General features: G+C 41.0%; 1 protein-coding gene across 2 annotated transcripts in view; it reads right to left on the reverse strand.

Moving 5' to 3' along the window:
* The window catches only part of CCDC169 (coiled-coil domain containing 169), a 55924-nt gene extending 40128 nt beyond the window's left edge, over positions 1–15796 (reverse strand). The window contains exons 1-4 of one of the 2 annotated variants that reach the window (XM_080377558.1): positions 10784–15796; positions 4627–4709; positions 4068–4178; positions 3935–3975 (exon numbers count right to left, since the gene is read on the reverse strand). In XM_080377558.1, coding sequence (XP_080233684.1) covers positions 3935–3975; positions 4068–4178; positions 4627–4709; positions 10784–10860 — 312 coding nt within the window. In that variant the 5' untranslated portion in view covers positions 10861–15796. The remainder of the gene's footprint in view (positions 1–3934; positions 3976–4067; positions 4179–4626; positions 4710–10783) is intronic. The other variant, XM_080377559.1, reaches the window with a different exon arrangement.
* Positions 15797–15839: the final 43 nt, after the last annotated feature.

A 15839-nucleotide genomic window follows, 5' to 3' on the forward strand; every position in this document is an offset into this window, starting at 1 on the left:
GGTGCACCAGAAGTTGAGAGGGGACACAGCTGGGACAGCTAGCCCCAACTGACCAAAGGGATATTCCATACCACATGATATCATGTCCAGAATATAAAACTGGGGGAAGAAGGATGGGGCAGACATCATCAATAATTTTAAAATTAGGTTTTGTGTTTCTTTACCCCCCTGGCTTTTTACATTTTCCTTCTACTTACATGTCTTAGTTCACTGCCGTTACTTAATTTTATTTTCCTTAATCCCTGTTGTTCTAAAAATTTTCTGTTTGCTTTTATTCCATTCACTCTTTTTTGCTGTCTTTATTTTTTTTTCTCTTTCCTTATGGCACTCACTTTTTAGTTTTCTTTCTACATCTCCATTTTAGTTCGCCGTCCCTATTTTTTTTTTCCATTTATTTCCCCAATTTGCATTGCTTTTAAATTTTTATACTTTTATGGTGTTTGCTCTCTGTATTTCACTGTCATTTCTTTTAAATATCTCTTGTCTTTCCTTAGTGTCTTCGCTTTTTAAACTTTCTTTCTACATCTGTTTTAGTTTGCTTTCCCTATTTTTTAGTTTTTCCCTTTATTTCCCTCATCTCTTTTGCTTTTTCAAATGGTTTTTCTATGCCTACTTTTATTCCCTTCACTGTCTTTTAAAATATTATTTCTTCTCTTTCCTTGGCACCCTCGCTTATTAGTTTTTCTTTCTATGTTTCTGTTTTAATTCATTGTCCCTATTTTTCACTTTATTTCCCTAATCCCCCTTGCTTTTTAAGTTTTCTACTTTTATCTATTCGCCATCTTTATTTCAATGTCTTTGTTGCTTGTCACTTTTAAAATGTTCTATATCTACTTTTATCCCATTTGATGCCTTTAGTTTTGAATTATTTCTTGTTCTTCTGTCTCCGTTCTAGTTTGCCATCCCTATTTTTTGATCTTTTCATCTTTTAATCCTGTGGCTTTTAAAATTTCGTTTCTCTGCCTATTTTTATCTACTTTGACATCCCTATTTTAATTTTTTTCCTGTCTGTCTCATACCTCATTGCTTTTTAAATTTTCTTTCCATCACCAGTTTTATCAATGGGCCTCTTCTCATTTTTTAATTCTTTCCTGCCTATCATTTAACTCATCACTTAGACTTACTTTTTATGTCTGCTTTTATCCAGTTCACTCTCTTCACTTACTGTTTCTTGCATTTCCTTAGCACCTGTTGTGGTTTAACCCCTGCCAGCATGCCAGGAATTGTAGTCCACCATGGGACAGCACTGGAAAGGGACTGCACCAGGCAGAAGAGAGGGGACTCTCTGCACCCCAGGAAGGCTGTACCCTGTTGTTGTGCCTGATTTAATTTTTGAAATACGTTGCTCAAAAAAAAATCTACTGTCTACTGTTGCCATATTATAGAAATTGTATCACCTTGCTGGAAGAATCACACTGCTATCTTTCCAAGAATCACACTGCTATCTTTCCAAAGAGCTTCATACAGCCATAGAATTATTTAGGTCAGAAAAGACTTTACCATTAACCCAGCACTGCCAAGTCAGTCCACCATTAAACCACAGCCCTAAGTGCCACATCTATAGGTCTTTTAAATACCTCCAAGGATGGGGACTCAGCCACTTTCCTGGGCAGCCTGTTCCAATGCTTGACAACCCTTTCAGTGAATAATTTTTTCCTGTGCAATATGCATAAGAAATATATATTCCTATTCATACCCAACTGCAAGCTGAAAGCTGAATATCATAGCATGCTTTTGATTAACATACACACACACACACTTTTATATATACCCACTCTCAGCATTTTTACTTTGAGCAAATGTGGATTGATGACTGGCTGCAAAGCTCTTTGTTTTTCTACACCCACTCACCACATCTGCTCTTTATTCTCATCTGTGGAGAAGCTAAATATTCCCACCTACTCCCTCGAACAACTCTCCAAAACATAAAAAGGATTTGGATAAACCTATATGCTTAAACAGCACAAAATAATCTGTGTATTTATTTTTTTTTTCCTAGTGTTTTATCTCCTAAAAATTTAAATAAAACTGGAGCAGCTCTGCATTCTCCAAGAGTATCTGTAAATATCCACTGACTTTTCCGATATTTTCAGTGAAAAAAAAACAACATAAAAGATATCTATTTTCTTCCCCTCTTTCCAACTCCTGAAAATCAAAACAAGGAAAATGAAATATTTCACTAAATCCCTAAGGACTTTTTTTCTCCTCTCTGGACAGACCATAGTCTTTAGGACAGTACTAAAACTGGCAAGAATGTTTACTACGTGAAAGCCATGTATCAGATCAGAAAGAGCAGTTATTCACACCCTGCTTACAACAGATAATCATTCCTACTAATAGGGCATGAAGCTTCTTCCAGGCTCAGTAAACTCCCATTAATCTTCAGAATCTGAAGCACAAAAAAGTCAGATGGAAACATTTCTGTAAGCATAAGCAACTGGAATAAAAATCATCATAGGCCTGCCTTATAATGTCCATTATTCCTACTTATGTGACAAGGCATTATCACATCTTTATCTACCTTCCCTATTTACAGAGTGAGTAAGACGCAAGGTGCAAAAAATTTCAGCAGACAACAGACTTAAGAAAAAATCAGTACTGAATATAAAATTGTTTTCACTTTATTTACAACTTTAGAAGAGTAGACGGCCAAAATATTTGCTGGTTTTATCTTGCCATTTTCTCCTCAAAATCGCAGAAAAATGTTTTATGCTTTGTTGAAATGCAGGTCATGAAATACGAATGTATTAAGGAATAACATTTTCAAAATGAAAACAGATACTTCCTTCACTGTTGCAAAGATTCACTGTACAATGAGGAATTCCTGTAACTCTATTTCGCAAAATGTTACTGCAACTATTCACCTATGTTACCACAGCTGATACAAAACTGGGAGTAGTGACTGATACACCAGAGCACTGTGCTGCCATTCTGAGGGGCCTCAACAGGCTGGAGAAGTAGGCAGAGAGGAATCGTATGAAATTCAGTTCACCAAGGGGAAATGCAGAAGAAATAACCCCAGGCACCAGCATATGCTGGGGCCCACTGGCTGGGAAGCAGCTTGGCAGCAAATGACCTTGGGGTCCTGGTGTGCGACAAGATGACCACAAGCCAGCTCTGCACTCTTGCTGCAAAGGCAGCCAATGGCCCCTTGGACTCCCCATTAGGAAGAATGTGGCCAGCAGGTTGAGGGAAGTAATATGTCCCTTTTCCTTAGCACTGGTGAGACATATCTGAAGTGCTGGGTCCAGTTTTGGACTCACCAGTACAAGAAAGATATGGACTTCCTGAACCAAGTCCAGCACAGGGCTATGAAGATTGATTAAGGGACTGGAGCATCTGACAGATGAAGAGAGGCTGAGAAAGCTGGGACTGTTCAGCCTGGAGAAGAGAAGGACCCCAGCAATGTGTATAAATACATGATAGGAGTGAATGAAGAAGAGGGAGCCAGCCTCTTCTCGGTAGTGCCCAGTGACAGGACAAGGGGCAATGGGCACGAATAGAAACACATGGAATTCCATCTGAACACAAGAAAGCACTTTTTTTTTACTGTGACAGTGGTCAAACACTAAGTGAGTCCATGATTTTGTGATCAAGGTTTAACATTTTTCATTTATTCACAGAACTAGCCCAGCTACTCCTTCTCATATGCCTTACTGCAGATTCAATCACACAACCTTCACTCCCTTAAAATTTGCACTGCTTGGCTCTCCCCAACATTCAGGTCTTACGTACCTCCTAAATAATGATTTTACTCTATAAATTTATAAGTAACTGCATTATCTGAAACAATAAAAAAGGAAGCAGGACTGATTGTTGTGGTTTCTAGACCAAGGCTGCTGGTATTTTTTTATCATGAGAAAACAAAAGATTATACAAGTTCTTCAATTACAGTGTTATTTATTGCTAAGCAACTAAATGCCATAGTACTCACCACAGGCATTTGATCAAAGGTGCGAACAATGGACAGTTTATCTACAAATAAGCAGAAAATTTGACCCATTGATATAATTTCAACATATAATCACTAATTGTATCAAAAGCCAGTTATGAATACGCGTTTCTACCTGCTGGATTTCCACGAATAAGCTCCATCTTGTCCTGAAGAATATTGATTTGCCTTTCTAGCTGTTTGTTCAATTCTACTTGTGTCTCGTATCTGGTTTTCCATTCATTACCTTAAAACAAATACAGGATTATTCTATCTTCCACATTATTTCATGCTGTTTAAAGTAAAACTTAGCATTTTTTCAAACTGTTCCCACTTTTTTTCTGGAGACTGAGAAAGTCTCAAATTAGTAATCCTCATAATGAGGATCTCTGCATACAAAAGAGCTCGAAAATATAAATCAAGGGATTTTTTCACAGGGCTTACTGTGGCCAGAATATTAACTCTATGAATTCATGTTATTCATAGTTTCATTAATAATTAATGAAGAAAGCTAACATGGCAGCATGTAGCATTCCTTAAGTTCACATTTGCAACATCACACCTCTAATAACCATGTCTGAAAAGGGAAAACTTGTATTTCTAAATAAAAATATGTATCTCTGTAGGGCCTTCACAAAATAATTAATATTTTTGTGTTTCCTAATCAATTAGCAAGACTGTTGTAATTCACTTACCTTCATCTTCAACACAGCTAAGTCTTTTTTCCAGCTCTCTTACAGTGTTTCCTAGTTCAAATATTGAGATTTCAAGGATTTCCCTGTGGTATTTAGAGAAGTCTGTAAATTCACTATTGCATTAATCTTATTATTAAAATTACAAAGAATAAAGCAAATATATTTTCAGCTGCAGCATCTATTAGTCATTCCTATGCAAATACATCATCTTGCCCATGCTTTTTTAATGTATTTTTCTCTACAGATACTACAGTGCCTTAAAAACAATGGAAGCATTTCTATGTCATTAATAAAATTACTTCCATAAAAAACAAGACCAGTATTTCTTAAATTTAAAAAATGTCTAGCAGACCATCAGAATTAAACAAATGTAGAAAAGACCCTGGCCTTAATTTTTCATTTAAAGAAGATGCCCAAGGAATATGTTTTTTGAAATGGGAATATGCCTGAGAGAGATGTGCTGTTTGAAATTCTAATTAATTCTTCATTTTGACTCACTAGTCAATGATTGTCATTTTCTAAATTGTACCCATAACAAAACCAATCAAAGCATACCATGTATTATGACTACCAGAAAATAAAGCCAGTGATTACATTGAATTTAACACAAAAATAAACCAAAACCAGGAGCTAAAACCATCATGTCTTTCAGTATCTTAACCTTGTGGGAAAATATATTTCTGGCAATTGATTACTTCTGGTGGGGCAGCCAGACAGCTGGCAAGTACTATGGAAACTGGGCAGTTTCTGCCTTGGAAGGTATGACCAGCAGCAGAAACTAGCAGAGGACTTTGGTGAGAGTACAACCCACCTGCATGCAACAGACAACATGCTGAATGACTCTCATCCTTTTAAGATGTTACTTCAGTGTGCTACAATGAATCATAACCATCTCAATCACAGCAAAAGGAAATTACTGCTAACTAAATTATCGGCCATATTTATGCCAACAGCTGGTTCTTTTTGGAGATGTCTATGGATAAATTCTCCTGCCTATGACTTCTCAAGAAGTCAGCCCACACCAGTGTAGGTTGTAAGAAAAACACACCACACCACAACGCAAAAACAGTTTGTGATTTTGTCCTTTAAAGTTGTTTGGAAAGTCAAGGTTTAAAATAAAACAACCAATGGTTCTTGGGTGCCTCCATTTTTCAGTGCCCAAACTGAGATACTTCAAAAGAACTGAGAACGAAACTCTTCAAATAAAGCCCTTTGGAAAACGCTTTATAATACCAACATGACTATAGATGCCTTTTAAATCTCACCCGAGTTCATTAAAACAAGCAAGAGAGAAAATAGTGTTGTCCTATTTTTTGGTGTGTTCTATTATTTTAAAGGGGAACTTCCATGTCAACACGGATCTTCTCTTTCTGAACATGTTCATAATGAGAAATGCTCTTAAGGAAATAGTTAATTGGCCTATGAGACATCAATGCTCTGATGATAGAGCTGATTAAGAAATGGTACCACCTGTTGCACTCCTCATGCTCACATTCAGTTGGTGACATTTCTTTTCTATAGCGTGAAACATCAGATTTCAACTGAAAGCTGCAGAAGCAAACCAACCCATCTTAAGAAACAGAAGAGGTATGCCTGGAATAAGGAAAGCTGAAGAGCTGAAATAGCAAAGAAATATAAAGAAGAGTAATTTCAGTGCAAGAAACACACAAGAAACAGGAGATGTCTGAATGGCAGGGGAGAGCTGGGTCTTCCCCTCCCTCCTTGCTCCATTGCTCTTTTTGTCTCTGCCAATGTTAAATCAGAGACAGGGGGACAAAGGCAAAGAAATAATGAAAGTATTGGTAACTTGCTGGAGACAAAATGGTTGTGGTGAAAGCCCCAGCAAAAGTTAGACTTGAAACATATAGGTCAAAAAGCTTAGATGCAGGAATAGCAAAGGAAATTTGATTTCTGCTGCCTGTTTGCTTCCACTCCAAATGAAATATGCAGATGGCTAGGAAGAAGAAAGACAAAATCTTACTACATTGCTGGTATCATTCCAACACAAATAGATAAAGTTTCTGTAAATCAGAACCTCTCAGTGCCTGGAAAAGACGAAATGATGACGACAGTGAGTGCTAAAATGGGATTTTTGGAAGGAAGTAACACTGAAAATTAGACACAGTCAAAGCTGTAACTAAAGCTGAGCTATCAAAATGAAATTGCTTTCCTTTCTAAAGAAATCCCAACCAGGTGCCTAGATGGATGCAGAGTGATAATACAGGAAGAATCAGTTCTTTACATCCAGTGTTTTCAGTTTTTAGTTTATGTTACCATTACAAGACTATATACAACATTGCGTACATTAGATTTTATTATTCTTTCTGCACCATTAGCAAAACTGCCAGCCAACTCCAATTATATTTTGTCCTGATGAAAGTGTGTACAGAAATGATAAATTGTCAGGTGTCAGACTGTAATTGCTACACTGACAGAAAGCTGTATTTTCATTTGGCAACTGAAACTGTTTTTTTCAAAAAAATCCAATTATTATTAAACATTTAATTCTCCAATAGCACCCAGAAAGTAGCCAGGGTGGAACCTCTCTATTTTAGTCAGTGTATGTGCAGTAAATCACAGTCCCTGCCCTAACAGAGGATGCAGAAATAAATCACATTGACCAACTTGGTAAATATTTCAGCTTTTTAATGTAACAGAGTATTTTGCATTTCTGGAGTTATTTCTAATTGTGACAGGAAGTGATGGTCACACCATATATTTTACTGTGAATTTAATGCAGCTGTCCTGCCCAAAGACTCAGTCTGTACTTAGAGGGACTGTGGTGTGACTTTCCTGCAGCCTCACATGTGCTAAACATAGACACATTCAAGCACTATGAATCTTTCCCATGTCAATGGACAATTTATAGTCATCACAGAAGAAAGCCCTTAAATCCTGGAGGCTCACATTTAAGTCATCAGGGGAGCATAACTACATCCTTGCATACTAAGCATAACAAGAAAGCTCTCTTGAAAAGGGGAAAAAAGCACAGTGCAGAAAAGAAGGCTGTGATTGGAATGATAAAAGAAAAAAATTGCTAAGTTTCTCTTTAAGACAGCGTACAGGTGTTATTTTACTTGAAAGTGACAGCCACCTAGGATGAAAGCCATTTTCTTGCACATTTTGCTATCCATATCTGGATATCTGCTACACGTATCAGGCAAAAGGCTGCCTGAAGCCATTTTCTGTAGTGGAGAGAGAAGCCGGTGAAACATTACAGGAGAAGCTCAAGGCAAATCATCAGTTCTAGGCTATCAGCTCTATAACATGACAGATCTTTACTGATTCCTGTAGAAGACAAAAGTATATAGATGCCTTCAGAACCTATGAATGAAGCAGAAACAATGCTGCGCAGTGCAAATGGCACCACAAAGAAGAGCATATACGGTATTGAAAGCTACAGACTTCTCACACTCGCAGTCAGGAGCGTGCTGGGAAAATGCTGCAGCTTTCCTGGCAAGCAAAGCCAGAGAAGCTGAAAGCTGAATTAACACACAACTCCATCAACATTAGTAAGTAGCTGACATGCATAAATATATGGCTTTAAGATCTCTTTATTAAGATGTCTACTGCAGCATTATATGCCTTCTCTCTTTCTCTCAGAAACATTTGCCATGACATTTCCCAATCAAAACCTGTACTGAATCTTGATTACAGTAATTCAGAGTCAAATTTAAGTTGACTTTCATTAAAGCCTTTGAAAGATCTCACAGTACTACATCCACAATCACCGAGAATCAGCAGGTACTTTAGGTACAGACCCCCTTACATATATGGATGATTGAATTTACTCTTTGATGTAAAAGATCTCTTCTTCATGACTGTTAAATGAGAGCAGGAGGTGGGCTGTTAGCAAACTGCCTAAATGTTACAATAATCAAATAAGCCAGTAAAAAGAGGCATGGGTAAGATGGCTGTGAAAGAATGCAGACATCTATCTGCAAGCCAGTTATCCTTATCTTGCTTTATACCCAATGGAGAGAAACAGGCACCTCCTAGGGGGTGAGTCATCTCATGCTAAAACAGCCAGCCAAAGTAGGTCAGATGAATCACACCTTCAAAGAGCCCTTCTGTATTCACTGACTACACATGCCACTGGTTTAGATACAGATGTCTAACAAGCCTGGTCATCAACAGTCAGGTTGAATAAACAATCTCTGTGAAATCGACAATACTAGTACTGTCTATTTGCACACACAAGATATACATGGGAAACATTTGTAGAATCCACCTGAAGCAACAAGTCTTTTACTGTCATGCCATCACAATAAAGTTTTTTATTAAGTATATATATTCCTTTCATTGGCAAATAAGCCACCACTTCACAATGTGTCCTGGACTTCGGGCACAGTCTCGCAGAAGATTCTCAGGGATGTTAGCAAGAACTTAAGGTACATAAAGAAATCAGATTTTCATTAACAACAACAACAACAAAAATATATCCAAGCAGTGCAAGAAAGCCAATACCATTCTGCAGTTGATATGTAGAACACACATCCCACTGGCACACTACTATTCAGGAGACATAGTAAAAGGACATTTGCTTACATGTTGCAAGCATGTCTAAGCTCCTTTTTGTGTCATTTCAAACACGGAAGCTGTGTACCTATTTTGACTCTGTTAGCATTGGTTTCGCCCTTTCCATTAATGAATACACATTTTATAAAGTCCATAATTGCAGGACTAGTTTGAAGAGATCTGCAGCCCAGACACTGAATGAAACATTGTCCAGGGAGAAGTCAGCATGGAATAAAATGTTTGAAAATTGTATGGAAATGTAAATATTAAGGGTCTGACTTAAGGCAGCATGGGAGCTTCTGACATTTTCTAACTTTGAATTTATTAACATTCAAAAGGCAATCATGTTATTTAACACAGGGGAAAAATGTGTAACTTCCTAAGTAAACTGAGGAAAAAGCCTAGAATCCCACCACTGCAGGAGAATCAGCAATCACCAGAGCACTGAAACATTTCCTGCTTAAGCAAGGGAACTAACAGGGAGCAGTAACCAGTCCTCATCTTCTCTGCAAACTGCAGTAGAGAGATGCCATACCTTCCCTGTAGGTTTCAGAGATATTTGCTGATAGTACAGAAGGGTGAAATCCAGCTTTCCAGTTTTATTCAACGTTGTGCAAAGAAGTGTGTATTACAACCACATCATTGTCCATCAGGTTCTTCTTCCCCCAGTCAGGCATGCACCCACGTAAGGTCTCTAATGTTTTTACCCCATCATGGCTTCCAGTCCCAGTGTACTGGTTTTGGCTTGGGTGCGGTTAATTTCCCTCACAGTAGCTCATATGGTGCTGTTCTGGATTTGTGATGAAACAGCGCTGATAACACAGTGATGCTTTGGCTATTGCTGAGCAGTGATCACACAGCACCAAGGCCTTTTCTTCTCCTCACGCCACCCCACCAGCGAGTGCACAAGAAGCTGTGAAGGTGACACAGCCGGGACAGCTGGCCCCAGCTGACCACCAGAGTACTGCGTATCACCTAATGCCTTGCTCAGCAATAAAACCTGAGGGGGGGTGGGGGGAAGTTTGCCAGGGCTGCCTTGCTTGAAGATTGCCATTGGCCAGCTGGTGGGGAGCAACTGGAGTTTTTCACATCGCTTACTTTTCTTGGGTGTGTTTGTTTCCTTTTTCTTTCTTTATTACTTATTACACTGCCTTTGCCTCAACCCACATATTTTCTCAGTTTCCCTTCCGACTCTCTCCCCCATCCCACTGGGAGGGCAGTGACCAGGCGGCTCTGCAGCGCTTAGCTGCCTGCTGTGGTTAAACCACGACACCCAGTCTTGTCTTCCTCGCCTCTTCCGCACCAGCCTCACCTTTGGCTGAAATTATTTCTCCTGCATCTTCAAGCTCCTCGGGCCAGGGCCAGCGCCAGCCCTTTGGCCAGCTGTCCCTGTTGGCCACCGTGCCCCGTGCCCCGCCCTGCCCCACCGCTCCCGGCTGCGCTCCGGCCGGGCCGAGCCGTGTCCCCCCGGGGCGCACAGGGCCTCCCAGGCCGCTCCGCACCCCCGCATCAGCCGGCGCTCCCGCCCCAGGCAGCAGCCGCCATTTTGCCGCAGGACGGCCGGGGCTTCGGCGCGGCTCCCCGGAACAGCTGGCGCCTGCGGAGCTCGGCCTCAGCCCCGTCCCCGCCGGGCACTCACTTCTTCCGCCTCTCTCGGCCCAGCTCCAGCGCCAGCCGGTCGGGGGCTGCCGCTCGCCCGCCGCCGCCATCCCCCATGCCGCCGCCGGCCCCCGCCCAGCGCGCAGTCCCCGCGTCGGCGCCGTTGCGCGGAGCGACGGCCGGCGCTGGCCTGAGGGAGCGGCTCGGCGCGGCCCCAGAGGCGGCGAGCGGGGGTCCTGGCCCCCGGCCCGGTCACCCCTCGGGGCGCTCAACCCCAGACACCGCGGATCTCCCGCTGCCCGGGGAAAGCGGTGCGGGGGCCGCCCAGCAGCTGGCGTCGCCTTTGCCTGTGGCGGTGCCCTCAGCCCGCCGGCAGCCGCTGCCGGGAGGCGGCTTCTCCCCTCTGTCAGGGAAGTCCCCGGCGTGTGGCTCGGGCCGCGCCAGGAATTAATGGGAAAAAACACAATACAGGTTTGGCCCAGTTTGCGTGCTGAGCTTTTTGTGACCTGGGACGCACAAATAATGTGCAGATTGTTCTGAACACCTCGACGTAAAGTAGCACGGGTTTAGGATAAGCACTTTGACCCACACATAAAGGCTGGCACAGCATGGCAGGGCCCGATGGCCAAAGGGAGCCCAGCCAGCATGTTGGCATCCCCGGCAGTTGTGATCAGTGCTGGCCATAAAGTAGTTTGCAAGAACCTAACTTGCGACAGAAAGCTTAAAATAGTCGGTCTTAATCATTGCTGATCAAGTCAATTAGTCAATATACACTGGCTACTATTTTAGTGGTCTGGATTCACGCTCAAAAATGTTTGATGTTGCATTTTTCAAACAAGGAATTTCAGATCTGATGGCTTCCTCAAGGTAAAGCTTTATGGGTGGACTGAATTAACCTCAGCTCAATGCTGCAAGAGTGGCATCACCTCTGCCAGGCTCTCCCTGTCACCTTCTCCGGCAGCTTCAGTGCCAGCTCCGACATCTAACTCCAACAGGCCAGTGCAGCTCAGGAAACCTAGAAAACTTGTACCAGGGAATGCATTTAATGTTTGCAGTTTCTGCTGGTTAGTGAGCTGAAACGGCTTACCAGCTGCTCAGAAAAGCCCCAGAGCTGACGCAAAAGGCAGGGTGAGACTGACAGCGACCAGGGTACTCTTGGATCAACTCACAATTTCACGCAACCTAGTGCTCGTTAGAGGAACTATCTGTTCGCTTTCTCAGGAAGGAGATGGACTGTAATTTAGCTTTACTGGTGTACTATGAAAAAACACAGGGTGTATTTTCTCAGTTCAAGTAATTCTGTTGCATAAGTAGCAAGCCAAAGCCAACAGCCCTACAGCTTGTTGGTAACACAGGCACTGCTCTGAAGTTTAAAACAAGGGTAAGGGTTATGTATTACCATTACTTTTAACATAGCATAAATCAGCATTGACATCCAAAAGTTGCCCCTGAAATCTTGTGAAATTTTAGGCCTAAGGTGCTAGCGCATGACACTGGAATGGCCCAGTCTAACACTTTATTGATACTGCAACAGCGGGGTCACTAATCCAGTGTCTGGGGGTAGAACAGTAGGATGGAGCATAAGAACCTTGATCGTAAGAAGAAAAAGTCATTTTAATTTCATTTGTCTGACAGATTAGAGCAGGAGGTGATTTTTGACAGTCTCGAGTTATAACTGATGCTATCATCTAATCACTGAATTATCACTTGAGGTGTGGATTGAATTAAAAATTGTCTGAAATACTTTAATCAAGAAACAAATTTTAGAAGAGTGCTGCACTGTAACGCATTTAAATTTAGCTGCTCATTTTGCCTTCACAATTTACTGAATGCTACCTTTTTAAGATATAGACTGAAAACACATTCCATACCAAACCAGTAATTTAAGTAATGACTTAGACCTAGGTTAGCATCCATAAGTAACTCAGTGTAGTGAATCTTAACAGCAAAGGTGTTAATCAGTAACCATTTTTCTTGTTACAAGTTTTTGTGAAGAACTGCTTCAAGATTTAACTTAACCAGCCTACTGAATAGTTCTCATCTGGAGGGCACATTCAGAACTCAGAAAGAACCCTGAAATCACACAGAAGTCTGAGAACAAAGAGCACATGGTAACAGGGCTGGATCCTGGCCACCATGTACTCTCTCTGCCCCAGGAAACCCTTCTTTGACCTGCTCTCCAGGATACTTTCAGGTCCTAGCCTCAACTCAGATTACTAGTTATCCTAACTAGGTAAGTTCTCAGGAACAATGTCACAGTGCACATAAAGATGAGCCCAGACCATACAGGTTGGGTTGGCACAGGACAGCAGGTATAACCATGTGCTTCACCAGGTGGTTTGGGAACTGGAGTGGGAGAAGAGCCAAGGCGTCTTGTGGACTGAGGTCCTGCGTGAGCATGGTAAAACTTCAAACTGTCAATATTTTTAACAATCACAGCAGTAACATAATGACACTTGCAACACATGAGAATTTTCCTGCATTTCTTTATTCCAAATAAATTGGCTAAAATTGGATATGGATACCTATAAAGCTGCTTTCATTGTTTTAAGGCTTTTAATGTTATTTTTGAAACTAAAATTTTCAGTAAGGAAAGCTGGGAAACCTGGTCATAATGTTTGACATTATATGGTTTGAAAACAGAATTTTATACTTGAATACATATCTTCAGATTATGTGAAGGCAATAAAGAGAGTTGCTTAAAAATAAGACAGACCAGTTGCAGAAGACAAACATTTCAGTTATGACTTAATTTAATTGTTAGAAAGAACTAGTTATTTCTGTAGCACCAGTAACTAGGGTATGACTGGCTGTGTGGACAAGGAAAAAGTGGTAGATGTATATTTTGACTTTGCCAAGGACTCTAATATAGCCTTCCATAGTACCCTTATAGCCAAATTGGCGAGTTACAGATTGGGTAACTGGGAAATAAGGTTGCTGGAAAATTGGCTGGGCCATCAGGTTTAAAGTGTGGTGATCAGCAGTATGACCACTTTACTCTGGGATCAAACCCTGACCCAATACCCTTGATTCTTTATTAACAACCTGGAAGACTGGGCATACCTTCAGCAAATTTGCCAATGATGATGAACTGAGGGGAGCAGCCTCTATGCAGGTGGGCAGGGCTGCCTTTCAGAGTGGGGTGTACAGCCTGAAGAGGCAGGTCGCTGAAAGGAACCTAATGATATTAAATAAAAAACAAATCCAATGTCTGGGATGGGAAAAGCCCATGTATCTGTACAGGCTGGGGATGCTAACAAGAATACAGCTTCATAGGAAGAGACACGGGGTCCCTGGTGAACAAGCTGACCGTGAGCTGGCAACACACCTTGCAGCAAACAAGGCCATCAGCCTCCTGGACTGCGTCAGAAGAACATAGCCAGGAGGCTGATGGAGATGGTTCTTCTGCTCAGTTCAGCACTTGTGGGACCACGTGCTGGAGCACTTAGTTTTGGTCCCCCAAACATATCCTAAGAGCTCCCTTAGGTCAGAGGCTGGCACACCTGGCCTATATTCAGCCTGGAGAAGAGAAGGTGTAAGGAGATCTTAGTGCTGTCAACAGCTACATAAGAGGAGGGCATGGAGAAGACAGGCTTTTCTCTAGTGTGCACTATGGAAGGATAAGCAGTAATGCACCTGAGTACCTATAAAAGTTTTAAGCCCAGTATAAGGGAGAAATATTTACCTTTACCAAAGTCAAACTTGGCAAAGGTTGCCCAGAGAGGTTGTAAAGTCTCCATCCTTGGAGATAATCAAAATGTGAGCAGAACTGACACAGAGTACTGTGCTCCAGCTGGACCTGTTTTGAAAAGGAAGGTGGATTACAGATCTCTGTAGTTTGGGACCTCTGGAGGTCCCTTCCAACCTACACTGTTTTATGGTGAGGTAGTCAGCATGTTTTAGTGGAAGGTAGTTCTACCAATTCATTTTAAAGGATTACAGATTTAGTTTGTCAGTAAATATTAAGATAGACTATCCCAAGATGGTTTTAAACTAGCATTAAACAAACTAATCAACCAATCCACCCTTGCAATCTAGAGGAATCCATTCAAATGCAGGGGTTTAGACTTGAGGTAAGAATAGTTGTTTATACAGACACAGCATTAGCTTAGGATGACTTAGAGGTCATTAAAAGTAATCTTCTCAAGACAAGATTTGAGACCACTATTGCAGCAGAAAAGACTTTGAACACATTATTTTGGAAATAGAAATGCAGTAGGAAAGCAGGTAGCAGTTCACTCAGTAAACAGCTTAGTAAGACCACTTCTAAGACTGCCATACATCAAAAGATGTTCAGTGTTCAAAGAAGAAACAAAACCAAGCTGGAAATAAAAACCTAACCTAAGATATAAGGCTTAGAGAGGTTAGCGTGTAGTGTACAAAAGGGAGAGCTGAGATAAGGCTGTTGAATATGGTAGAGGAAGTGGGGAGAACCCTGTGGAGTTGCTGCCCAGGGCCCAAGTAGTGACAACTGAAGCAGGGTAAATTCAACAGCGTAATACTTTCAGCAGTGAGAATTAACTAAAGTTTGGAACAACGTAAAAGGGAGTATCATGGATGTATCACATTAGAAAATGTAAAATGGGGTAGTAATTATTAAAAAAAGAATAGCTTTAATCTACTTCAAGACAAATTTGAAAGAGTACATGTGAAGTCAGCAACAACAGGTTCAACAGGACAATGCTTGTCTTATACGAATGGCATTCAAATATTTTTCCTCAGTGTGCTACAATTTAAGTCTCTTGAAGACTGTTAACACTTCGATCTTAACTGTTGTTTTAATACAACTTGTTGTTCTGATGGTTTATATAAAAAACTAAAGGACATGAGCTACATACGAAAGCAAAACAGGAGGCAGAAGGAAGATACAAATACATACATCCCTGCTGTAAATGAAGTTCATAACAAAAATGCTTTTGTGAGCATGAAGTCTTTAGTCACCTTAAAATGATTATACTTGGCAAGTGACAGACTGTAGAAAAAGAAAGTGTTGTAGTGGACTTTCAATGGACCTTTTTAGTTTGAAAAGTTTTAAGCTCTAATTGATGAGCTTATTTCTATCGTAAATATTGTAAATACCCTAATACTTTTCTTTT

This window comes from Falco punctatus (genome assembly GCF_963210335.1).
Source record: "Falco punctatus genome assembly, chromosome: 2".
NCBI lineage: Eukaryota > Metazoa > Chordata > Aves > Falconiformes > Falconidae > Falco > Falco punctatus.